At 40.3% G+C, this 27,714-nt stretch overlaps 1 protein-coding gene across 2 annotated transcripts in view; it reads right to left on the bottom strand.

The window, feature by feature from the left end:
- Positions 1–27,714, bottom strand: part of FBXO11 (F-box protein 11) — an 86,191-nt gene that overhangs the window by 16,350 nt on the left and 42,127 nt on the right. The window contains exons 2-7 of one of the 2 annotated variants that reach the window (XM_058164997.1): positions 10,401–10,528; positions 10,119–10,200; positions 7,250–7,391; positions 5,776–5,905; positions 2,592–2,675; positions 2,373–2,505 (exon numbers count right to left, since the gene is read on the bottom strand). In XM_058164997.1, the coding sequence (XP_058020980.1) occupies positions 2,373–2,505; positions 2,592–2,675; positions 5,776–5,905; positions 7,250–7,391; positions 10,119–10,200; positions 10,401–10,528 (699 nt within the window). Of the gene's footprint in view, positions 1–2,372; positions 2,506–2,591; positions 2,676–5,775; positions 5,906–7,249; positions 7,395–10,118; positions 10,201–10,400; positions 10,529–27,714 lie in introns of both variants that reach the window. The other variant, XM_058164996.1, reaches the window with a different exon arrangement.

Below are 27,714 nucleotides of genomic sequence, written 5' to 3'. Positions count from 1 at the left end.
GGTACCCTAAAGCTCTGTTTAGCCTCAGTATTCTTCAACATCTTTATTAATTATTTGAATGAGGGGACAGATGGGGAACTCATCAAACTGGTGTCGCAGACAACACCAAGCTGGCAGGAACAGCCAACACTTCAGAAGATAGACTTAAGATACAGTACCCCACTGCACACTTCCTTCCATGTAGATATAGTTCCATTGAGGACTACACATTGAGTGTGGTTGGTCTTTTCACTGAGAACCATTGAGGGCAAGTGGCTCCATTCCTTTTCCTTTGCTCTGCTACAGAGGTGTGATCACTGTTCATTCTCCTAACTGTCACTTTCCCAGTAGGTAGTAGAGAAGGAATTGTAAGCAAGCACATATGAACATGTAACAAACAGAAGAGTGTTACAGAAACAGTATCATTAATCAAATAATCTCTTCTAAAGGCATTCTCTCTTTTTTTTTTGCAGCAAATATTATTTTCTTCTGTGTGCAATGATCAATGAAAATGGAATACAATCCAAAAGATCCGTTAATGTCCATGGGAACTAAATGGATTCAGAAGTGTACTAGAAGACTTTGATTTGGAGGAGGCCAAGCAGGTGATTAAATATTTTTGCTGGCTAATGTCTTTGATTACAAGACTGGAATATGCATATACATATAAATACATGTTTATTCATTAGATTTATATTTATTTGTTTTTTGAAACAGAAGTTCAAGGTGGCTTATATTGTATTTCCTCCCCTGATTTTAATCCCATGACACATTTTGGACTGAGGGTCAGTGACTGGCCCAAAGCCACATCTGAGTTTCTGTGGCTGAGAGTCTAGAACCCCAATTTTACTGCTCCTTAATCACTACATTACATTGGTATTAGATTAGGAAAACAGCACTTGGAAATTATTATTCTTTCTCCCATCGTATTTTCCTATCCACAAATATAACTCTGACTTATTATAAGCTATTTGGGGAAGAGATATAACCTTCCCACTCTCTCCTTCAGAAAAGTGGAAAGCAGATTTCATAAATTTTGAATGGTAAATTGTGCTATGAAAAAGGTTATATCTTCCTATCTCCAACCAACACATACTTAACAAAACAATTTGACTTCTGCAGGTGCTGTGATACCGGGATAACAGTTTACGTCTTTCATACAATAGTTAGCTTGGGCATGAGTTGATTCAGTTGCAAATGAATGAAGATATCTGCAGTTCAACTAACCCTGACATGGTACTTAACTATATACTTGTGATAACTTGTTTTCAAACTGTGAGGTTGGTAGGACCTGGAGTGAATGATGGGAGCTCACCCCATTATTGCTATTAGTCAACCTAGCATCCTAACTATGTGAGCTACTGCACTCCTCTATTTTTGGCATTTAATACTACATCATAATGTAATTTGTTTTCTGTTTAGTACAATGTATTACCGCGTTTCCCCGAAAATAAGATCCTGTCTTATATATTTTTTGCCACCAAAAAAGGCACCAGGTCTTATTTTCGAGGGGGAGGGGTGTCGCCCCGGCCTCCTTTTCGCTCTCAGAGGCCTTCAGGAACTTCTTTGGCTTCAGATAGTTGCAGCCAGGCCTCGCACATCTCAGCCCATTTCTTCTTCACCCTTTCCTGAAGGCCTCTGCAGCTGATAACAGAGCTCCAGATCTATCCGAAGCTCTGTTATCAGCTATAGAGGCCTTCAGGAAAACCTTACCAGCTACAGAAGAAATGGGCTGAGGTATGCAAGGCCTGGCTGCAAATATCCAAGGTAAGTATTAGGGCAATTCTACCCCTCCATCCCCACCCTAGTTTAATTTTTACCTGTGCACCCTGGAGTGGGCAGGGTCTTAATTAGGGCTTATTTTGGGGGTAGGGCTTATATTGGGCATACATGTAAAAATCAAGCTAGGACTTACTTTCTGAGTAGGTCGTATTTTCAGGGAAACATGGCAGCATGTTCCAAAAGGAAACCATTGCTTATTTTTTTATATGCCATTATATTTATCAAAATCCTGGCTTGCTTAGAAATTATCTATTGCAAAATAAGTTGGTTTATTTGAATTACTGGATTAAAAGGAAGGAGGTAAACAACTTAAACGCTGGTCTCTTTCTAAGAAAGAAATCTAATGAGGCTGGACTTTATTAGGAAAGAGAAGAATGGGGGAGCTTGTTCAAGTTTTTAATGTTTTCTCAGAAACAAAAACAAAACAATATGAAATGAACTGAAATAAAGAGTGCTGTAGGAACTTGGTGTAGTAAAAATAACTTATTAGTTTTGTAGTTTATTGTCTTGGTATTTCTCACATGACCGTTAAGCAAGGGCTCTATTTATGAAAGTTAAATAGAACAGCCAATTAAAGCAAGTGATATTAAGATGTTTTTCAAATTGAATACCTGCACCAATCATCGTTATAGGTGATTCAATGTATATCCATTCATCTGTGTATATGCCCGAGTGAACAAAGATAAGTCCATCAAAGTGAGCTTCTTGTACACCACCTAATGCATCTTCAATGGTGTCATAATACTAAAAGAAGACAAAGGAACTGTTTAGAGATAAATAGCTATTGAAAAAGTATAGTAGCAATCAATTAGGGTGATTTTAAAATGTACCAGCATGTTTTCTCTTCCTTTGTATCTTGCTGGGTTGCTATAGAAATGTTCAGCAAATCCTGGCTTTACATGGGCTCCTTTATACTAAAATTTGAGGAAAAAAATGTTAAGTTATGGTAAACTGTACTTTTTCATCTATGCCAGAGAAAGAGAGAGGTTAATAACACAGACTGCATTGCAAAACTGCTGGACATAATTCCCATCATTTAAATTACATCATTAATTGAAATTTTAGCCTTGTTTAGTTCAAGAACAGATATGAAAAGAATTTGGTAGGAATTAGGAAATAAACCTAATTAGAATCTTATTAAGATGCTTCCAACTTTAACAGGCAACACTAGGAATGTGTCCTTGGTCTGAAATACATGAACTTCATTCTTAAAAAGCAATGAACTTACTGGAATTTGCCATAAAACTGCTCAATAATGTATGAAGAATGCAAAAGAAATAATGCATTTTGTTGTTATACATTGCCTAAGCTGTGTTACTGCTTGCTTTACATACACACACACTGCCACTGCCATAAGACAGCAAAAAATGAGAAAGAAGACTGAATAAAATAGACCATGAATAAAAAGATTTTCTAAGAATTCTCAACCTCTTGAATGTCATATTAATTACTATTTTTGAGTAATGAGTTTGACCCTGTGGCTCCCGAGGACATGGACAGGTTGTTGGGTAGGCTGAATGCCACCACGTGTTTACTGGACCCGTGCCCCTCTTGGCTGGTGCTGGCCACTCGGGAGGTGACACGAGGCTGGCTCCAGGCGATTACGATTGCTTCTTTGGTGGAGGGCGTCTTCCCGGCCGCCTTGAAAGAGGCGGTGGTGAGGCCCCTCCTTAAGAAGCCTTCCTGACCCGCTGTTTTAGGTAATTATCGTCGGTCTCCAACCCGCTCGCGAAGGTTGTAGAGAGTATGGTGGCATATCAGTTTCTTACACCTGGATGAAACTGTCTATCTAGACCTGCTCCAGTCCGGTTTCCGGCCCGGTTACAGCACGGAGACGGCTTTGGTCGCGTTGGTGGATGATCTCTGAGGGCCAGGATAGGGTTGTTCCTCCGCCCTGGTCCTATTAGACCTCTCAGCGGCTTTCGATACCATCGACCATGGTATCCTGCTGCGCCGGTTGGAGGGATTGGGAGTGGAGGCACCGTTATCGGTGGTTCTCCTCCTATCTCTCCGACCGTCGCAGTCGGTGTTGACAGGGGCAGAGGTCGCCCCGAGGCGCCTCACTTGTGGGTGCCGCAGGGTCGATCCTCTCGCCTACTGTTTAACATCTACATGAAGCCGCTGGGTGAGATCATCAGTGGTTTCGTGTGAAGTACCAGCTGTATGCGGATGACACCCAGCTGTATTTTTCTACACCGGACCACCCCAACGGTTATTGAAGTGCTGTCCCGTGTCTGGAGGCCGACGGGTCTGGATGGGGAGAAACAGGCTCAAGCTCAATCCCGCCAAGACAGAGTGGCTGTGGATGCCGGCATCCCGGTACAGTCAGCTAAATCCGCGGCTGACCATCGGTGGCGAGTCAGTGGCCCCGATGGAGGGGGTTCGCAACTTAGGCGTCCTCCTGGGTGGACGGCTGTCTCTAGAAGGTCATTTGGCGGCCGCCCCCAGGAGAGCGTTCTACCAGGTTCGCCTGGTACGCCAGTTGCGCCCCTTTCTGGACCGGGATGCCCTATGCACGGTCACCCACGCACTCGTGACGTCTCGCCTGGATTACTGCAATGCTCTCTACATGGGGCTCCCCTTGAAGGGCATCCGGAGGCTGCAGTTAGTCCAGAATGCGGCTGCGCGGGTGATAGATGGAGCCCCTCGTGGCTCCCGCATGACACCCATCCTGCGCAGACTGCACTGGCTACCTGTGGCCTTCCGGGTGTGCTTCAAGGTTTTGGTGACCACCTTTAAAGCGCTTCATGGCATTGGGCCGGGTTATTTACGGGACCGCCTACTGCTACCGAATGCCTCTCACCGACCCGTGCGCTCTCATAGAGAGGGTCTCCTCAGGGTGCCGTCAGCGAGGCAATGTTGCCTGGCGACGCCCAGGGGAAGGGCCTTCTCTGTGGGGGCTCCCACCCTCTGGAACGAACTACCCTCCGGCCTTCGTCAGCTTTCAGACCTTCCGCCGCGGGCTCAAAACATACCTATTTAATTGTGCAGGACTGAGCTAGATTTTAAATTTATGGGTTTTAACTGGGTTTTATTTTTTATATTTTAAAATACGGGCTTATAGAATAAGTTTTTTAATTGTTTTTATAGTGTATTTATGTATCTATGTGTTTTTTTAAGTGCCTGTAAACCGCCCTGAGTCCTTCGGGAGATAGGGCGGTATATAAATATGATTAATAAATAAATAAAATAAATAAACTATTCATTTGCTTTACCTATAACACTTTTCTTGATTTCACAAATTATGTGAGTACAGAAAGTATGCGTGTAGAGTACCAAAGGTTCCCATTTTTGCAATCATTTTTTATTTAAATGCTTGAGTTCTCATGTTATTTATATTTCATTAGTATTACAGATAGTCCTTATTTATAGACTGCCTCATTTAGCGACCGTTCATAGTTATGAATGGTGATGAAAAAGTAATGTTATGACCAATCTTTGTATTTACAACCTATGCAGGTCTGTAAAGCAAAGGAAAGCTGCAATAAGGTCCTAAGTCGTAGATTTACTTAGTTATCACTTTGCTGAACAATAGTGCCTGGAACCAAATGTGGTTGCTAAACGAAGACTACCTATATACTACAATATAAACACACATTTATTTTCTTTAAAAAAAAACCAGTCTCTCTTTATTCTTCCAAACACTTTGATCAGTTCCTTCTACAGTTTTTAAGTTTTTCTATTAATATGTTCCTAATAGAATATTCTTCTCAAAATAAAAGGCACTCTTTCATTGCATTAGCCCAACGAACTGTATATTGAATGCACCAAATAACATCTTAAGAATTATATTTCATGAGGAATTTTAATGTGATTTTATTCTAATGTAATGAACTGAACGAGGGACTTAAGAAATAAAGCTATCATGCACGTAAGAGTGAATCAAGATCTCAAAACTATAAAGTGATTGAAGTGGGAAAGAAAGCAGATTAATAAATGTTAAGTAATGCTATCCTTGACTGTTCTTCAGGATTTCAACCATTGTAAAAATGCAACATAACAATATATATATACCAGTTGCTGAAAGCTTTCTTTCCATGGATTTGGATGTTCATATTCTTCTGGATTTATTTGATAAAATTTACCAGGTTCAGGATGCATCATCGGACGTGTATATTCAAATACTTCCATATATAATCGCTTCCTGAATAAAGACATTATGAATAGAAAATTGTGAATAAATTTTAGGAGAACACAGATATAAACTATACAGATTAAAATTATATGAAATTATAGTCATTAAGAATAATTTTCATATGAATTTCCTTGAATACAAGGACAAACATGAACAAGGGATTAAGTTTATGGGACTACAGAAGCATCTGGTTAAACAGACATAATTTTTCATCAACTTTTTTTCTCTTTTTCCTTCACAAATTAATTATCTCTTTCTACTAAAGGTTCTTATATAAAAGCAAAATGTGTTGGTTTTTCCTGGAATTCTAAATTGAAAATTAAATCAAGCAACAGATCAATCATATTCTGAGTAACATTCATAGAACTACATGATGAATAGTATATGAAACAATGCATTCTGCTAATGAAGATATATATTACCCCTGTTATAAAATAGTCCTTTCTTAGATCAATGTCTGAAGAGGTGAAAGAACTAACACATTTTAGCACTGATTCATGATTTATTCTGTATTCAAATTCATTAACATTTAGAGCCAGAACTTTTATTTATTTTTTTAGGTGGTAGCTTAAATTATTTTTTATTTTTTTATTTTTTATTTGCATTTATATCCCGCCCTTCTCCGAAGACTCAGGGCGGCTTACACTATCAGGCAATAAAAAATTAAGTTTTTTATGACAAATGAACTGCCCTTTTAAATATTTAGAGTCTGCTAAATATTTTTATTATAATTTTGTTTTAATGGCTTGTTTTATTTTTTTCCTATTGCTGATTTTTTTCTATTTTACAAATCTTTGTTTGTATTTGTTTAAAAACATCATTAAAAAACCTAGTCTTTACATCTCAACAGGTGGCAGCATCTGGCCAATCTTATTTAAGCTTGGAAACTAAGTAGGACTGTAAAGCTACGTGGATCTGTCCCTAAAGTCATTAGTAGTAAAATTTGACTTAAGGAGTTTATTTAACAGTCAGTATTCAATATATATTGATATGGAGATAATCAGAACATTATTAGCATAATTTTACAATGGTGAAGACAAAACTAGAAAAAAGCAAAAATCCTACTGACTAGAATTCAGAATTTTTTTCTGGATTTTTTTAATCTGAGTATAGAAATAAGTTTCTATTTTAAAAATAGCAAAATCTCCATGATCAGCCAAATTAGACTGACAGGATGCATTAAAGAAGAGTAGGCATACAGTTTGACGTATGTGCCAAACAAAATTTCTTGCAATTCAAATATCTATTTTCATTCAAGGTAATAAGAACAACTAACTAGGAATTCATTTTTCTTATGGTGCTTGATAACATGTAGCATATTTCAGAATAATTAAGAATTATCTGTTCACTTACCACAAAATTGGATCATTAGCTAGCTCACTGAAGCGTTTACATACACACGCTGCTCTACAAAGATCTTGCTCCAGCAAGTATGAAAAGATTTTCAGAACCACTTCATCAGGTAATTTTTCTTGAAGATACTGTTCTGCAGGTGCTGCTATTAAAATACAAAATGTGAATAACAGGATTGAATTGTCTGGATTATTTTCATCAAGAAAGATCATGGACATCTTGTATCTTTCTTATATTCATGATATGACTGAAAAGATATTATAAGAAACAGCCTGTGGGTTATTTATCAAAGCATAAAACATAGGTATGCATCCACCTTTATAAACTATAAAAATGATGATAAATTTTGAGTAAATTATGCTTAGCAATCAATATGGACAGGAAGTGAACAACAATGAATTTCTGGGTTTTTTTTTAAATCTTCCTGATACTTGCACAGAGTAGACAGAAATCACTCAAAAGATTTGGATATCTCATAATTTCAAGTAAGGAGCCATCAAGGAAGGCAAGCTCATATTCTAAAATCCAGTCTCCACATTCCTGTATATTCATAACACTCAAAGATACCCATGGCAGGTGGGGATCTTCAACAGATTTTGCGATAGGAGAAACTAGCTTCTAGTTTAACTCCTAATTTAGTGAACAACTTCAACAACAGACTTCTACACATGGGGACTGACAATATGTAAGCAAAACCTTATCCTACAAAAGTTGAGCCACAGAGTAGATAGCCATCTTTGTTGATGAAGAACAAAGGAATACAGACTGGTGTGGAGTTCAGCTGTCTGGATGATAGGAAAATATAGATAGCGACGGGGATAAAAAGTTCCCAATTACAATGCCCAGAAGTTCCTAAAGGAATTCTTCATTCCAAATGGAATGCCCTCCTCAAAAACAGTCATCTAATGTAATGGCTTCATATATTTTATACCATTTGCTCAAGCTGCTTAAATACAATAAAAATAATAAATAAGGGCACACTGGTACAACTGTAATGGGAAGAAGAAAAGGCACATTAAATAACAAAGAACATATATTATTCTTCAAATAAATATATTTGTAACACTCAGTCAAGAGATTACAGACCAAGAGAGCAACTAAATTTTTAATATTTATATTGATATTAATTATTGATAATTTATATTGATATTAATACTTCTATATTAAAATGGTTTGCTTAAAGTTCTGAGAATAAAAAAAATCTCTGTGTCCAATTTATTATAGGCAGGATTTATGGGTTTTATTTCTTCCAGTTTCTCTTCCAGGCTATTGTAGTTATTTGCACATATAGTTGGCAACTGACTGAAAAGGGGGATGATAGGCGGGACTCTTGTTGCTACTTAAGTTGCACAGAGGCACTTTTATAGTGAGATGAACAGCATATAAATTTAATGAATAAAATAAACCGCATAAACATTAGCATTACTATAAAGACAATGTATAAGATACACATCAACTGAACTAACATTATGCTAGACATTTATTCAAAAGCACTGGAAATACTTCTATGCAAAGTAAATTAGTGTACACCTACATCTTTGCGCACGACTGATTAGCAGGGAACTAATCCCCGGTGGCAGGAACACAAGGTGAAAGCTGCTGCTTCCACAAGCTGTCAAAGTCAGATTTTAGGCAAAAGAAGAAAGAAACTTGCTCCAGGTCCAAGAATGGTTATTCTAGATGTCCCAACTGTCCAAAGACATCTCTCTAGGGCAAGACTGAGTTGAAACTGAAGCCAGAGAGAGAGGCACCTGGGTGTGGCTTCAAGTTTTCACTCAGTTTCTGAGCAGAAAGGACATCATAGAACCCATTCTTGGACCCTCCCACTATCACACTGGAGAATACTTCTCTGCGAAGTAAATTAGTGTAAACCTACATCTTTGCATTAACAACCTGCAAAATAAAGCACCATTCATGAAAATAGTAATCTACATGAACTCTAACTTCCTCAGAAGAACCACAGCAGTAACAGACAAACTAGCTAGCAACATGCAATTGTTAAAATCTTCTGTCCACTATGTTTAACTGTTTCCTTTCTCCATATAATGTCATCCCGTCTAAGGATAATAGCAAGAACATGCTGCTGGTTTTAGTTGCAATCTGGCTAAGCTACAATAAATTTGAGGAAACAAGCAGGGCCAGTCACAAGCTAAGGAATATCAGCTCAACTGGAGTGCTTGCAACAGCCTCAAAATGACACCTCTTAAAACTAAGTTGTCTCATGCTTGGAACATAACTTTAGAAAACACAATACATGCTCAGAACACTCAAAAACAGGTGTTTTGAGGTTGAAACATTTCAAGGTTACAGTGCTATAATCAGGCGTAAAATTCAGCGGGTTCTGGAGAACTGGTAGCAGAAATTTTGAGTAGTTCGGAGAACCGGCAAATACATCCCCAAGTGGGGATTGTATTTGTATTGTATTGTTCACATTTTTATACCACCCTTCTCCGAAGACTCAGGGCGGGAATGGAGATTTTGTAGTATCCTTCCCCTGCCATGCCTACCAAGCCACGCCCACAGAACCTGTAGTAAAAAAAATTGAATTGCACCACTGGCTATAATCTTTACTATATCTCTAGAGGCTGAGATTTTTCTACTTCCTTCTAAAATGGCTCATATAATTGCACTGTTCAGAAGTGCTATTAATTGCATCTATCAATTAAAATTCTTTCTCATCTACATGGCAAACAGAACTACTTGCTATGCATAGACCTTATTGCTATTTTGTTTGACATTAAAATCAGATTACTTAAAACAAAAAGGTCTAAAGTCAACATCCTAATTGTGTTCCATTTAAAAAATTCAAAGGAAACATGGAAGACTAAAAATTTCTATACAGCACTCCATCCCATACAACAGGGATTACCTGATAAATCCTGTAATTTTCCAGATACTCTAGCACGTTTTGCTCGATGGCCGAAATTTTCTGTAGCTGAAGTAGAAGCACCCTGACAAGAAAAAAGTAAAAACATTTTAAGCAGCTCTTCTAGCTACTAGATTCAATCAAGCATCCCAACCAATCTTCTTCAAAATTTTATTGGTATTGGTATTCTTACATATGCTCCCTTCACAACACTCTCTGGACTAGATTATGCCCACAGTTGTTATTTATCTACTCTAAAAAGTTTCTTTTTTTAAAAAAAAATACCTCCATATTGCTCTTTGCAGGACAAGCTGTTCTTTTAGGTAAAAGAGTTTTTCTGCGAAGTTGGTATGGACTATTTTGTGCACCAGGACCCGATTCTTCTGCAACCATATCTGCAGGTACATCATCATCTACCAAGAAACAAAAATAACTTATATTATTTTATCAGAAACAAAATACACAGATTGTCACACAAAAATAACATATTATTTTGTCACAATAGGAAAGACTTTTCTGTTTGTAATTAAATTATAGGAAGTCAAAGCTGATATATTAATGCAGTTATCAGTCACATGTCTATGTCAGTTAAATATTATGCTGCATATTTATATTTAATATTAAACATAATTGCACTGTATTCATATATTTTAAACTTTTAAAATTCTTATATTAACAGAGAAGTACACCCTGCAAATAAACTATAGAACGTTTCAATTGCAGTAATAAAATATTTGTTAACTCTTCAGAACCCTTCAGATACCACAAAAACGATTTTGTTGCAGTAGTTGAATAGAATAGAAGGGACCTTGGAGGTCTTCTAGTCCAGCCCCCTACTCAAGGAGAAGAACCTATACTATTTCAGATAAGTGACTGTCTAGACTTTTCTTAAAAACCTCCAGTGATGGAGTGCCCATGATTTCTGAAGGCAAACTGCTCCACTGGTTAATTGTCCTCACTGTTACGAAGTTTCTCTTAATTCCAGGTTGCTTCCTGTCCTCTGATGCTTTGTAGAATAATTTGATCCCCTCTTCTTTGTGGCAGCCCCTCAAATACTGGAATACTGCTATCATTTGCCCCAATTCTTCTTTTCTTTAGACTACCTAAACCCAAAAATAGATATGTAAATGCTACTCTGCTAGCCTTAACTTTTTCTTGAAAAGCCAGAAATTATGAAATAAATGAATAATTCTGATACAAAGAAATGTCTCTGAGTTGTTAAATCAGTGATCTAACATTTCAAGCTGAGCATTGCCCTGCAGCAGTTTACAATAGAATATACACGGTGATATACCTCAAGTTTACTGATCTATTGAGCACACAAAAAAGGCAATACAAAAGTTGGGAGCACAAGACGTTCCTGTTCTTAATTCACAAATATGTATTAAAACTAAATTTTCCCCAGAGAGCATTGTAGTCTACTAGTCTTTTATGCAATCTACAGTGAAACAGATGGCATTCTCAAAGGATCCAATCTGGGTCAGTCACCAGGACTAGCAGTTTAGTGAGAGAGAAGTTCCCTGAGGATATGCATCAACCCGAGTTTGAAAGTTCGGAAGATTAAACCGCTGGTGACCAACCCAGATTGGATCTTGTAACATTATCCTGGACCAATATATTTGCCTTGATTCATGACTCACAATTTTTTGCAATTACTTTAAACATTAATTTTAATTCAAAGAAGTGTTGAATGTATATTGTACACTTAAGGTTTCAAAAAAGCTGATTACTTTCCATATGCAAATCTGTATGTTGGTTTAAAATGCAACTTATTATTAATTGGTGAATCAGTCTATATTTCTGAACACAATATCTACTTTGAATTATGCACCTTTCACTATTAACTATTAAGTTAAAATAGGCAAGAAAATGGTAAGTCAGCACCCTATATGAGTTCAAATCACCAGGACCAGCTAGATTACATCCCAAGGTTCTGAAGAAACTGGCAGAAGTGATCTCAGAACCACTGAATTATCTTTCAGAAATCCTGGAGCACCAGGAAACTACCAGAGGACTGGAAAAGAGCTAATATAGTTCCCATCTTCAAAACGGGGAAAAAATAGGTCCAGGAAACTACAGACCTATCAGTCTGACCTCAATATCTAGGAAGATTTTGGAAAAGATAATCAAGCAACAAATCACGAACATTTAGAGGCAAACAAAGTCATAGCCAAAAGCCAACATGGGTTTGTCAAAAACAAATTATGCCAGACAAATCTTTTTGCATTCTTTGACAAAATTAGTGCACCAGAGGAATGCTGTGGATATAATTTACTTGGACTTCAGTAAGACATTTGATAAAGTAGACCACAACTTGATATGACATAAAAATGTGGGTTAGAAAAGCATCATCACCAGATGGATTCGTAACTGGCTGAGCAACTGCACTCAATATGTAATCCTCAATGGAACTACATCTACATGGAGGAAAGTATGCAGTGGGGTACCCCAAGGCTCTGCTTTAGGCCCTGTACTCTTTAACATCTTCATCAATGATTTTGGATGAGGAAATAGATGGGGAACTCATCAAATTTGCAGATCACACCAAGTTGGCAGGAATGGCCAAAACTGCAGAATATAAGCTTAAGATGCAGAAGGATCTTGACAGACTTGAACACTGGGAGCTATCTCACAAAATGAAATTTAATGGTGAAAAAAGTACAGTTCTACATTTAGGCAATAAAAACCAAGGTATAGGTACACAGGTATAGTATAGGTAGTACCTGGCTGAATAATAGTAACTGTGAGAGGGATCTTGGAGTCCAGGTGGGCAATCACCTACAGTGTGCTGTAGCTGCCAAAAAAGCCAACACACTTCTAGGCTGCATTAAAAGAGGATAGAATCAAGATCACATGAAGTTTTAATACCATTTTATAATGTACTTGGAATACTGGGAAGGCCTGGGAAGTGGCTCAGGCTGCTAATGCAGCCTGTTATTAACACACAGCTGCCTGCAATTACAATTACTGCAGGCTCGAGTCCCACCAGGCCCAAGGTTGACTCAGCCTTCCATCCTTTATAAGGTAGGTAAAATGAGGACCCAAATTGTTGGGGGGGCAATAAGTTGACTTTGTATATAAATATACAAATAGGATGAGACTATTGCCTTACACAATGTAAGCCGCCCTGAGTCTTTGGAGAAGGGCGGGATATAAATTCAAATTAAAAAAAAAAAATACTGTATCCAGCTTTGATCGCCATAATGTAAAAAGATGTTGAGATGCTAGAAAAATTGCAAAGAAGAACAACCAAGATGATTAGGGGACTGGAAGATAAAACATATAAAGAATGGTTGCTGGAATTGGGTATGTTTAGTTTAATGAAAAGAAGGACTAGGGGTAACATGATAGCAGTATTCCAATATCTCAAGGGTTGCCATAAAGAAGAGAGAGTCAACCTATTCTCCATAGCAGTTGAAGGCAGGATAAGAAGCAGTGGATGGAAACTAATCAAGGAGAGAAGCAATCTAGAACTAAGGAGAAATTTCCTGACAGTTAGAACAATTAATCATTGGAACAACTTGCCTTCAGAAGTTGTGAATGCTCCAACAGTGGAAGTTTTTAAGAAGAGAAGAAACTGGACAACGATTTGTCTGAAATGATGTTTCCTGCCTGAGCAGGGGGTTGGACCAGAAGAACTCCAAGGTCCCTTCCAACTCTGTTGTTCTGTTATTAACTACTACAATAATGCTAACGCAAAAACAAAGAAATTCTATATTTTGAAGTCCAGGACTTGTTACTGATAGACTATACAAAAGGAGTTTATAATCTTGATTTGTCTGCTATTCAGAATAAAAAAAGGAATGCAATGTCTTCTGTATTACTAATAATATAAGTCATCGCATCTATTTTCCTGAAGGTAAGAACTCCATTATCATGATGTTACAGCTAGAAAGGAAGCTAAGTATTACCAAGCATTTAACTCAACAATGCAGGCATAAAATGGCCTGGTAAAAATACAGGTGTGCAATCACAATTGAGTCCAAAATTTTCATTGTAAAACAAGGCAGTTGTTAAGTGAATCATGTGGTCTTTAAGTGAATCTGGTTTCCCCCATTGACTTTGCTTGTTAGAAGCCAGCTGGGAAGTTTACAAATAGTGATCCCATAACTTCAAGATCATGCCAGATGGCAAGTGCCCCAATTTTGATCATGTGACCATGGGAATGGTCATATGTGTGAAAACCTGTCATAAATCACTTTTTTCAGTGCCATTGCAATTTTGAATGGTCAATAAATGATTGTAAGTTGAGAATTATCTGAAGGAGCATTGGACTTACCTGAACGTTCGTTCTATGTGCGTTGCATGAGAGTCCAAGCAATGGGTATTAACTACATCTGATTGGCCAGAGACTGAGTTGGAATTTGTTTAGCCACGCCTCCTCCTTCCTGTTGAGCTTCAGTTTGTTAACGAGGGTCTGGATCTGGAGAAGACGTAATCTATAATGAAACATAATCATTCCAGGACTCTGGACCCCAACGGAATTTGGGAGGGTTGGACTCTCACACAGCGCACATAGAACTAATGTTCAGGTAAGTCCAACCTTCCTTCTCCTGTACGCTGCTTAGAGTCCAAGCAATGGGATATACCGAAGCTAATTATCCATAGGCCGGAAAGCGGAGGCATCCAGGGTCCCTTTGAATGGAAGAACCTGCTGCAGGACCTGTTTCCCAAAAGCTGCCTAGGCTGAAGCAAACTTGTCCAGGTTGTAGTTCATAATGAAGGGCAAGGGCGAAGTCCAGGTGGCCTCCCTACAAATTTCTAGTATGGAAGCTTGAGTGGCCCAAGCCGCTGTCGTGGCTACGCTTCATGTGGAGAGGGGCCATAATGTGACCAGGGTGTGAATATCGTAGGCCAGGGAGACACAAACTTTGAGCCAGCGACCAATGGTGGATGGAGTTACCTTTGTACCCACTGACCCGGGTTGAAATGAGACGAATAACGATTCCATCTTCCTGAACGGTGCTGTCCTGGCAATTTATTTGCACAGGGCTCTGTTGACATCCAAGAAGTGCCAGCAACGTTCCCTGGGATGCCTGGGGTTTAGACAAAAATCAGGTAAGATGACCAGGTATTAATTTTTGGCATGAACGTAGGATCCAGGCAGAGAATAACTCTGTCTGGATAAAAGATACATAAGTCCTTTCTGACGGAGAGAGCCACCAGCTTGGATATTCTCCAAGCAGATGTTATAGCTATAACAAAGGCAACCTTGAAGGTCATAAGCTTGAGACTGGTGGAACTTAAAAGGTTCGAATGGAGAGGAAGTAAGTGCCTGTAACACTAGAAGAGGTATCTGTGTCCTGGAAGAGGTCGTAGATTGGATGCCCCTTTCAGGAAGCTACGAACCCTTGGATGTTGAGACACGGTTGTAGCTCCCTCGCAGGTCAAGATAGTTGCTAAGGCAACTACCTGTCTGCAGAGGGTGTTTGTGGTTAATCTGGTATCTAGACCCTTCTGAAGGAAGTCTAGAACCTGAGAGACAGATGGTGATGTTGGGGCTATCTCGTTCCTGATTCACCAGCAACAAAATGAAGTCCACATGGCACCATAAATTTGGGTTGTAGATGGACGTTGAGAAGCTAGGATGGTAGAAATTATTTTTCTAGAAAATTAGAAAATCTACAGAATCTCCCTTTCAAGTGCCAGACAGCCAGTTGGAGCCATTGAGGTTCCAGATGGATAATGGCCTCCTGGCTGAGGGAGATCCTGTCTGGAGGGATCCTCCAGGGATGCAGAATTGAGAGAAATATGAGGTCTGTGAACCAGGTCCGTCTGGGCTGGTGAGGAGCTACAAGAAGGACCTCTGCATTCTCCTCTAGGATCTTCCTGATGACCCTCAATATTAAAGGGGTCGGAGGGAAGGCCCTGAGACCACAGGCAGCAGAGGGTATTGGTCCCTTCGGCCCCTGGCATCTGGAATCTAGTGTAAAACCAAGGTAATTGTGCATTCACTGGGCTGGCGAAAAGGTCTACCTGGGGTTGACTGAACTTGGCTGACAGCTGAAGGAACAGATCTGGGTGAAATTGCCATTCTGCCTGATCGAAGGCTGTTCTGCTCAACCAGCCTGTCTGAGTGTTGGAAACCCCGGAGATGTGTTCTGTGTGCAAGGAGAGTAGATGCTTCTCCACCCACAGACCTATCGCCGTTCCTTCGTGCACCAGTGCCCTGGAGCATGTTCCCCCAATGGTTCACGTGCATCTTGGCAGTGACGTTGTCTGTCAACAACAGTACGTGGTGACCTGACAGTTGTGTTTGGAAATGATAGAGCACCAGGTGTGCAGCTCTCAGTTCCAGCCAATTGATGTCATTGAGGAGGTCAGTTGACGACCATCGACCCTGGTTCATTCGACATTGTAGATGAGAACCCCAACCAAAGAGGCTGGCATCCGTGATCAGGACTAGTCGGGGGTGTTTTTTGAAGGAACATCCCTTCTCCATGGCTGCTGATGTCCACCACTCCAAGGATCTGAGTACCTTTATGAGAACCCGTGCATTGGTGTTGCTGAGACTGGCTTTTTGGCTTGGTAATAGAAGCCACTGAAGAGGCCGGAAATGCAATCTCACCCAAGGCACAGTCGCCAGGCAGGATATCATTATGCCTAGCAATTGGGAAAGAAGCACCAATGGTACCTTTCTGAGTGCCTTGACCTGAGCCACAGTGGTACAAATGCTGGAGAGATTTTTCGGGAGAGGAAGGCCTAGCAGGTCTGAGCATTGATTCTTGCTCCCAGATGGACCAGGTTGGTGGAGGAAGTCATGTGACTCTTCACTAAATTCATGGAAAACCCGTGGTCTTGGAGGGTTTGGACCGTGACCTGGAGATCCATCTTCGCCTGCTGATGGGAGGACGACAGGACTAATATATCATCAAGATAGCCTTGTATACGGATGGGTCTCGCCTGTAGATGAGTAGCCACCACGTCCAGTAGTTTGGTGAATGTTCTGGGGGCGGAGGAGAGCCCTAAGGGCAGAGCCCTGTATTGGAAGTGGGCCCCTGCATAGCAAAATCTGAGAAATCTCCTTTAAGATGGTCTAATGGGTACGTGAAGATAAGCTTCCCATAGATCTACTGCTGTTAAGAGATCTCCCTGTCTGATGCAACCCAAAATAGTATGCAGGGATTTTGAAGTTTCAGTTTCTTCAGGTCTAGGACAGCTCTGCTTCCACCCAATTTCTTTTGCACACACACACATACAAAAGTAGAGGTACTGGTTCTATGGCCCGAATGGCCAGCAGATGATGGATTTTGGCTTCCATCAGAGACCTCTTGGTGGCATTCTTTGACATTGAGCATTGGACGAACCTCCATGGAGGCTTGGAGCAGGACTCTAGGGTGAGCCCTAGCAAAACTGTTTGTAAGGCCCAGCATTGGAGGTCATGCTTTTTCATCAACTGGCAAACCTGCCCAGGCGACGGCCAATGGGGCTCCTGTTGGAGCAGTCACTTGGTCCAACGGTAGGGTTGGTAGCTGGCTCCTCAAAAGGGATGCCTGGCCTGTGGTTGTCCGGTACGGTCGCAAAAGGGTTGTCTGACATTAGACCTGTTCGTGGCTTGCGGGAAGGACCTTTGGTAGACCGGGGCCTAAAACCTGGTATCATGCGCCTGAAAAGGCTGTCTGCAGTACGGAAACCTTCTGTCGTCCTTCTGTAAACATGGGGAAGGACCTTCCTCTTGTCCTTACCCTCCACTAAAATAGGGTCCAGGGCCTCCCTGAAGAGGGAACCTCCCTTCCCAGTGCCTCAGCCATAAGAGGTAACATTGGATGCTAGGGCCCGAGAGGCAAACTTTGCCACACTGAGATTGCATCTGCAGAATATTCAGCTGCAGCAATGAGCTTGTTTATGTCCTGATGCATACGGGAATCATCTGGTGATGCACTGCATTTGACAAAGCTAAATTAAGGAGGTTCTAGTGAAGAAGGACGCTGCTGTGGCAGATTGAATAGCCCAGGCAACTACTTGATGGGTCTTATGAGCAGAGAGCTCCGCCCTCCTGTCCTCGGTTCTCAAACCATCAGCCAAGTTGGAAAGGAGGATGTTAGATGAGGCCAAGTTGGCCATTGGAACATCAACAGTTTGAAGTTTTAGGAGCTCCTCCAGCTCTTTCTCCACCATATACATTTTCCTATCCATACCACTGGGGGCAGAAATGGACCCTGGCTGATTCCACTGTCATTGTATAACGTCAACAAAGAGCTTAGGTGATGGAATAGCCTCCTTTGCTCTGTGACTGGTTTGGTGAAGAGAAGAGCAGTGGAATCTGGAGGGTCTGCAGTTCCCTCAGAGTGCCCAATAAGTGCCCCCATATTGGCCATTGTTTTTGCCGTGTACAATAAGGTTTTAAATAGGTCATAACGAAAGAGCCCCGTGACAACAGGTCTGTCCGGGAGGACTCTCTCATCCTCAGAAAGATTATAATCTGCCATTTCTTCCTCACCCATAGGCGACATGTCGCTAAATTGTGAAGGTGAAGGAGAGTGAGGCTCCTGTATATACTCTCTGTCAATATGCCCTATTGGGTGAAAGACCTGTAGACCCGATTCAGCCGGTACTGGGGCCAAAATGCCTCTTTGAGTTAGGGCAGCATCAATGCCCTTTGAAACAGTCATTGCAATTATGTCCCATAGTTCATGTGACAATGCAGATTGGTGCCCCTCCTCCGAGCGGAGCCCTTCCACGGTAGGAGTAAAAGTGGCAAGAGCGCGGGAAGACCCATGGCAATGGGAGGGTCCCAGTTCTGGATTGGTTGCCTCCAAAGGTCTGGTGCCTGAAATTCCTGTCTACCATGTGAATCATTAGGAAACCAGCCTAGCTGTTCTGGATGGGGATCCTGAGTTAAGATTTCTTCCTCCCAGGCAATGTTTGTCTCCCTGCTGCATTCAGGAATGGCAGAAATTCTGCAAGGCCCTTTTTTGGGCCTTGTCAAATGCTGACGTCTCTTGGCATCCTTTTCTGATGCAGAGGAAGTAAGGACTGGGGCAGAGAGCTGGGACCTAGTGAAAGGTCCTTTGGATCTTAAATTCCCTCTTTTAGGGGCTGGAACCTGTCTGAGGGATGAGGAACCAGAGGTACGAGAGGGAAACCGGTTATGATTCGCCATTTTGAAATCCAAAGAGGAGGCCTTGTGCAGATTAAAAATTGAGGCCTGCATTGTATGCCCTCTGCTCTGTTCTCCCCAATATGCCTCACAGAGGTGGGCTATCCTCTGAAATGTTTAACGGCTTAGGGCTTCCAGTTGCGCCAAGCTGACACCATGGCTTGTGAGCACAAAAAATCACTGCGGGGAGAGGGGGGCAAGAAAATTGGTGCGAAGCTAGCACCACAGTTCCAAAGGCGCCTACGACTCTGCAGTGTGCCCGGGATTAAAATGGGAGTCCAACACCACAGAATTGATCCCCACTGCCCAGAGCACTCAAAGCTTACACCACGGCTACCCCAGCACTATTGCGGTCGCAAACTCACAGTTAGATGATCGCTGGGCCTGTTGAAATCAGCCAGCACCATGGCTCCAAAGGTGCCTATGACTTCACAGTGAGACTGGGGTTAAAATGAGATTCCGAGACCATGAACTTGATCCCCATTGCCTAGAGTGCTCGAAGCCGAACTCGTGGTTAGATGACTGCTGGGCCTGTTGAAATCGGCCGGCAACTCTGCACTGCTGCACAGTCCTGCTGTAACGAAAGAATCACCGCCGCTCTGCTCCATAGCTCAGTTGATCAGCGCCCATCTGGGCACGAGGCAAGGAGCCACTTTTGGAGCGGCAAGGAAAATTGTTTAAATTAATTTGTAGTTTTCCTCAAATATGCTGTTAATTAAAGTCCAAGCAATGGAGCTAACAATGTTGTAGTCTCTCTAGGCCAACTGAATGAATAAACTGGAGCTCAACAGGAAGAAGGAGGTGCAGCTAAACAAATTCCAATTCAGTCTCTGGCCAATCAGATGAAGCTAATACCCTTTGCTTGAACTCTCTAAGCCATGCACAAGAGAACAATATAATCCACAGTACAGGTAGTGGCCGACCTATAACTGTAATAGAGCCTGCTGGTTATAAAATGGATCATCAACATGACTGACCTGATTATATCATTTTTGCCCGGTGGTCGTTAAGTGACTGACATGGTTATAAAGTAATTAAGCAAACACTGCAGTTAAGCAAAAAGGTTGGATATATAAATGAGGACTGATTGCCGAGTGCCCAGCATGCAGTCATGGGATTGGGGAGTGGGGGGTGGGGGTGCCATTGTAAAGCTGGAACCAGGTTGTAAGTAGTCCTAGGTAGATCTGTCCTAACTTCCAAACATCACTAAGTGACTTGTTGTAAGTCAAAGACTATCTGTAATATGAACAAAATGTCTACAATAAAAATTATTAAATTAAAACTAAAATAATAATAATAAATAACATATAAATGAGCAAATAATATCAGGATAATATATATTATGTATCTGTAATCAGTAGCAACAGAGGTAGCATCTCCACCTCCATACTATGTCTGAAAATATCAGTTTTCATTAACTTCTAGAAAGACAACAACATGGGGGAATGTCTAATCTCTGGAGGAAGGCTGCTTCACAGATCAGGTGTACCAACTGTTTAAGAGAAAATATCAGCCCTAACAAAGCATCTTGCTACAGAAACAGCAACTCTTATCTTGTTTGGGTTCAATTATAACCTGCTTCATCCCATCTCTGACAGTTTCCAGAAACAGATAAAACATCTCTTGCACAGCCTCAGGTAGTAATGTACACTGATGGTATCATACCCTACTCTCAGATAGCCTTCTCCAGCAACTTTATGTAAATATTAAAAATATTATGTACATATTATCTCTCAAGTCCTTCTGCATTCCTTAAACATCTCCTTCCCAGTTGTTTTTGTTCACCCAAGTTCTAGTGAAAGACTTTCTGTAAATATAGTAAAACATCTGGAACAAAGGATTCAAAATGAAAGGAGGAAATGGAGAGAATGTTACCAACATAGAAGAAAGGCTTTTTCAAAAACATGAGAAAAATACTTTTCTATAACTAGGACATAGAACATCTTATAGAGCCGTGATGGCGAACCTATGGCACGCATGCCAGAGGTGGCACATAGTGCCTCTCTGTGAGCACATGCGCTTTCGACCCAGTTCAGGTCTGCCGTGCATGTGGGGGCGCCTCCCGCCAGCCAGCTGGTCTTCGGGTCTCTGCCGCACATGTGCGGGGCAGGGCAGATACAGGAGCCCGCGCATGCATGGGGGTCACATGCAGGGGCAGGGGACATGCGGGGGGGCATGTGCGCTTTTCATTTTGGGGTTTTGGGGACACTTTGGACACTCAGTCTGGAAAAGGTTAGCCATCACTGTCATAGAGCTGGGATGAAGCAGGTTATAATTGAACTCAAGCAAGATAGGAGTTGCTGTTTCTGTAGCAAGATGCTTTGTTAGGGCTGGTATTTTCTCTTAAACAGTTGGTACACCTGATCTGTGAAGCAGCCTTCCTCCAAGTGCCCAAAGTGCACAAATGCGGGTCCACATGCCCAAACCCCCAAAATGCAATGCATGCCCACTCCCCAGTATGCACCGCACATTCGTGTGCCCCCCTGCATGTGCCCCCCTGCATGCACTCCACCCTGCATACATGCGCCCCACGCATGCACCCCACCCTCGCACATTCATGGCAGAGACCCAAAGACCAGCTGGCCAGCAGGAGGGGGACGCACATGTGCAACAGAGATGAACTGGGGTGATGGCTCACATGCCCACAGAGAAGGCGTTGCATGCCAGGTTTCGCAGTTATACAGTATAATTTGAATTGAATTACAGAACTGAATTTGAATAGATTACATCTACCTTCTTCCAACAAAATGTAGCATACTAACTGATAAATGAACTGTTTATTACATCGTTAATAACAAAACATTAATGAATTTCATTTTCTAAACCCATATTTATCTCTACTTTAAATGGAAATAAATACCAGAATTAATTTTATCAAAAAGAAAAAAGTATTATTTGATGGATTGAAATTTATACTCAACTCTCACTTTGCACTTCTTAGATTCTGAAAAATAAAATGTTTATATGAATTGAAAAAAGGCAGTGTTTACTTCATACACAAGGAATTCAGGAAAAACAGGAAATAAATATGATTACAGATTGTCCATGGGTTGCAACCAGTTGCCCAGTGACTATTCAAAAATATAATTACACTGAAGAAGGGGGACCATGACCCATCCTCAGAAATTGTAGCCATGTCAGCATCCCTATGGTCACACGACTGTGGTTCAGGTGCTTGGCAACTGGCCCTCACAACTATTGCAGCATCCCACAGTTATGTGATCACTATCTGCATCCTTCCCTGCTGGTTTTCCACAAGCAAAGTCAAGGGGGAAGCTGGCAGGAAGTCACAAGCCACTCCTGCAAGTAGCTCTTACTGCTTTTTTTCCTTAGGAGCTGCAATACAGCATGGAAATCACATACTCCTTAGCGCTCTTCAGCCTACACTTCAATGCCCCCCACAGCCCCTGCCCACACTCTACCACACCCATGACAGCCACTCATCTACACATACTCCATTGCATCCATGACATCTCCCTGCTCAGCTGTACTCCCTAACACCTACCCACAGCAATCACCCACTGGCTTATTTACTCTGGGATATGGTTTTAGCACCTCTTCTCATGTCACAGTCATGTGAAGTCCTTATTTAACAACCTGTTGGCCTTTGATTAACTATAGAAATGGAGATGACCAGGACTGCCACCAATAAATAATGTGGTCATGTATCATCACACTTTACAACTGCATTACTTAGCAATGGAATTTCCAGGTTCAATTCTTGTCATAACCAGAGGGCTACATATAGTACATTTCTATCTTATACTCCGATATCATAGTTATGAAAATGATCTGAATTCTGTTTGAAAGTAGCCAGTCAAAGGGCAATAGCATTCCAAATTGTGTGCTGAGTGGACAGTCAAATAAATTCAATACACAAACAAACAAATAAATCATCACCAACATTAACACACACACACACACACACACACACACACGTATATATGTGTATATACATATCCATATGCATATGAACTGACTATAACAATGCTACTATGATGCACTGCTGTGAAATATCTACCGTATTTTTCAGAGTATGACACACCCTTTTCCCCCAAAAAAGAAGGTGAAAATCTGGATGCATCTTATATTCCGAATGTAGCCCTGCCTAGCTTCTCAAAAGGAAGTTTCAGAGGCTGAAAAAAGCATCAGAAACGAAGCTTCAGTTCCTGGGAAAAACTGGGCTTTAAAATCTTTCAGTATGTTTTCATAAACTCTCTTTACATTTAGAATATTTTCTGTATAAAGCCAAAATACACTTTTGTAGACTAGGTTATAGTAGTTAAATGACTTTAATGGAAAGTTATACCTATTTAATTTCTTTAGATTTGGCAAAGCAGTGCATGAAAGATAGGCCAAACAGAATGAAAATTTGCTACTAACTAAATGAGTTAAGTAAATCCTGTATCATAATTGGACTGGGGAATAAGGATTTTAGAGCTAAATTTGTCCAACTGACTCAGCATATAAAGATTGTTATAAATATACAGACAAACACCAGCTAGGAAATGTTTAAACCTTCACTTTATATTTGCTAATACTTTGCCATTCTGGCAACAACTGTAAAATTATTTTATTTACAGCTAGTCCCACCTGTACAATCTTTCTATAATTTTAAGAAAATGCACTCTGTGATTTACATCCATATTCATTGCTACGTATTTAAGAAAACAATAATTTTCTTGTATTACTTATACAATAAATTAGTATCTTGTTTTACCTTTTTATTTTTAACATATGAATACTAAATTCAGTACACCTCAAGAATGCTGACACAGCTATTTTATATTATGAAGATTTCACCAAGTAGGGCCCCAGAGACAGCTTCAAATCTGAAGCCAAAAAGGGCTCGTTGAAAGAGCTGCCTCCCAAGAGGAACTGATCTCCTTCAAAAAGGTGCAGAAACAGCCAAAATCCTGATGATTACAGCTGTCTTCCAGCACCCCACCAAAGGAGTTTCCTTCCAGGCACAGAGGGAAGTTGAACTCCTTTTGTGGGTGCAGAATCGGGGCCAAACCCCTGAAGATTTCACTCATGACTTCCTGTGGGTCCGCTGGTCATTGAGAATGGTCTTTTTAGACCGCCAGCCCTGGATCGCGTAGAGCCGCTAAGACAGCGAAAATAAGCTGTCTAGCGGCTTTAAAACCTTTCCCTCAGGTGAAGAGGGAAATGTGAGCAATCGGGTGGAGGTAGAGCTCCCCCCAAAGCTCCAGGAATGATCCTGGAGGCTTGAAGGGAAGAGCTCCCTTGGTAGCCCTAAGAGCTCTGGATCCAGGACGCCTCTGTCTTTTTTTTGGCAGAGCAAAACGCCGCGTCCACATCTGCAATCAATATTGAGTTTAAATAGATTTTTGACTTAACCAGACAGAGCAATGTCAGGAGGCAAGGTAGATGTAAGTTCCAGACATCAACCCCCTGTGTGGATTTTGTTTGAGAAGAAAGGAAATGGCGTCTGAGTATAAAGGGTGTGAAAGTGAAAGACAAAGAGGTGCTTATTAACATTGTTACCGCTTGTAACTTTGCTTAAACTTGCTGGATTATACGTTTATATGAAGAAACTATAAAGTGAAAGCTGAAAGGATTATACAACTGACCTAATTTATCTTAAATACTGTGTTTATGGAAAGACTTTGACTTTGTTTCAAATTATAAAATTAAAGTAAGATGGCTTCTGTACAAATACAGCCTGCTGTTTTCAAGGAAGTTGGAGCGCCGTTAATTCAACTATATGAACTACAAGAGGAGCTGAAGGAATTTCTGAAGGCTCAAATTTCTGTTCGGGATAAAAAAATTAAGGAAATTGAGGAGAAAATATTGAAAATTAAAGACTTTGTTGCAGCTGAGGATGAAGAGATACGAGAAGTAGTGCTGGTAGCATTTAAGACTTTGGTTGAATACACAAAACAATTGGGTGAAAAAGTGGAAGAGATGGATCAAGTTAATTTGAATTTAAAAAGCAAAATAGAGGAGTTTCAGACCAAGGCAGAGAATATAAAGCAGTTGGATGATAGAGTTGAAGAAATTAATCAAGTTAATTTGCACTTAAAAAATAAAATAGAGGTTCTCCAGATTAAGGCGGCGAGAGCAGAAGAAGAGCAGGTTCTATTGCAATACAGAGTTATGGAATTTGCATTGAGAGTAAGAGGTTTGAAAGAAAATAAACGAGAGGACTTGAAAAAGATTTTTGCAGAGGCTTTTGCATAGCTGATCGGACAGAAACCAGTGGACTTGGAAATCCAAATTGAAAAAAATTACCGTGTTAATTCATGGGTTGCAAAGCAGAGATATTTGCCAAGAGAAGTAGTAATTTATTTTAGATCTAGGAAGATTAGGAATAAAATTTCACAAGTTTCTTGTAAAAATAAAATTCAAATATTGGGACAAGAGGTATTGGTACTGAAAGAAATTCCTCCTAAAATGTTAAGAAATAGAAAAGAATATGTTTTTTGGTGGATCATCTTACAAATCTCCAGATACAGTATAGATGGAATGTACCAGCTGGATTAACAGTAAACTATAAGGGATGGAGATATTGTCTTAATACAATTTTTAAAGCAAGGGATTTTTATACTAAAGTATTGAAGGTTAGAAGTTTGCCATTGTTAGAAGTCAAGATGAAAGGAGAGGTGGGAATGCTTAAAAAAGGGAAAAAGGAAGTAAAGCAAATACAACCTAAAATTGGGGCTGTAAATCTGGGAGAAGAAACACAGAAAGCCATAGGGAAGAATCAAAGTATGACTGCAACTACTAAATGTAAACAGCAAGGAGTAAAGAAGTAATATTTTCAAATGAGAAGACTTTCCTTTCATGGGATAGGGTAAATTATAAGCGATATTACTGAATAGAAAAAATAGAAAGAAGTTATGGATTGTATGATAAATAGGGTGTACATTGTTTAGAAAGTTATGGTATGGGGAATATGGGGAGAAATATGAGGTAAATGTTAAATTCATATAAGGAAAGATGATGTTTATTATTAAGTATGATGGAGATAATATGATGGATTATAAGGTATACCGAGAATAATTTTTGATATTACAACATTGGAAGATGGGATATTGTTTATTATAGAAGATTGGACTTTAAATTTAATGGACTTAGATGAGAAGGTAGAATTATCACCATATTTGAAAGATTATTTTTGAAAGATATATATAATGGAGATTGAAATAACAAAATACTAAATAGCTTTTAAATGAATAGAAGGTAATTGTATTAGTATTAATATTTTCCTTTTTTCTCTTTTTTTATGGAAAAGGGGAGTTGAGGTTCAAGAAGAGGGATGGGAGTTTATGTTAATTAGCATATTTTAGTTTATGATTGTTAGATACAATACCCTGTATTTGCTCTGGGAAGTCGTGGGGGGGGAGAGGGGATGGAGGAAGGAGGGAGGAGGGAGGGGAAGGGTTAGGGTTGGGGGGAGGGGGAGATGTATGGGGAAAAAATCTTGTAAAACTTTTTCAATTAAAAAAAAAGATTTCACTCATGTTCCTGCACTCCACTAAAGAAGTTCCCTTCTGTGCATAGAGGAGAGCTGATCTCTTTTGGCAGGCAGTTCTTTCAGTCAGTCACCAGTAAGAGGGAGCCAAAATCCAAGAAATATAGTGGACAGTCAATGTGGTAAGATACAGATACAGAGGAGTGCCTCAGGAAAGAGAGAGAGGCAAGGAAGAGGGGTAGAAGAGGGAGAAGGAAGGTGTAGGGTGGAGGGAGGAGAGGATGTAGATAAGAGAAGGAGACGTAGGTCTGGAAAGTAGAAGAAGGTAGAAGAGGGAAGAGTGTTAAAAAGGGGGGGTGACTGGGCAAGCCCGACTAATTGTATATAACTGTACATTGGATGAGCTGTTTGATATGATTGTAAAAATAAAACTTTATGAAAAAAAAAAAAAAGGAAAGAGAGAGAGGCCCTGGGAGGCCAGCCACAGGGTGCGCACAAGTGCCTTTCTGCTCAGGGGTTTAAAATCCTGCTTGGATTTCACCAGGGAAGATTTTCAGCTCTTATGTGGAGCCTCATGGGGTCCGCCCGTTCCCGCCGAACTACCTCGTGCTCCATACCTAGAACTCCATCCACTTAATGATCTATACAACTGCTTTACATCCACATCCAGGAATGCCAGAATTGCAGTTGTTGAGTAAAGCAATCACATGATGTGTCACTTAATAACCACTTTGTGGCAAGCATATATAGTAATTTTGTAACAAAAATAATGCTAGAATTAATAAATTCAATTTGTTATACCCATAGTTACATAATCAATCACTGTACTTGTATAGCTACCTTTTTTTAGCTACCATATTAAGAAACATTTGATAAAAGTTAATTCTACATATAGCATACTGGAAGTAGGCTAATAAAATGTGGGCTTATACAGAAGACTGAAAATTCCAGAATAAGAAGTTCAAAAGCAAGATAATTAAATTTTAATTTGGCATATTTGCTCAGAATAAACCTATATAACTCCTTGGTATTATAACAATAAAAATATACTGGTTTCTCAT

The sequence above is a fragment of the Ahaetulla prasina genome, chromosome 1, assembly GCF_028640845.1.
Source record: "Ahaetulla prasina isolate Xishuangbanna chromosome 1, ASM2864084v1, whole genome shotgun sequence".
NCBI classification, from domain to species: domain Eukaryota; kingdom Metazoa; phylum Chordata; class Lepidosauria; order Squamata; family Colubridae; genus Ahaetulla; species Ahaetulla prasina.
Note: the sequence above shows the minus strand (reverse complement) of the source record. Positions and strands in the feature narration are given on the sequence as shown.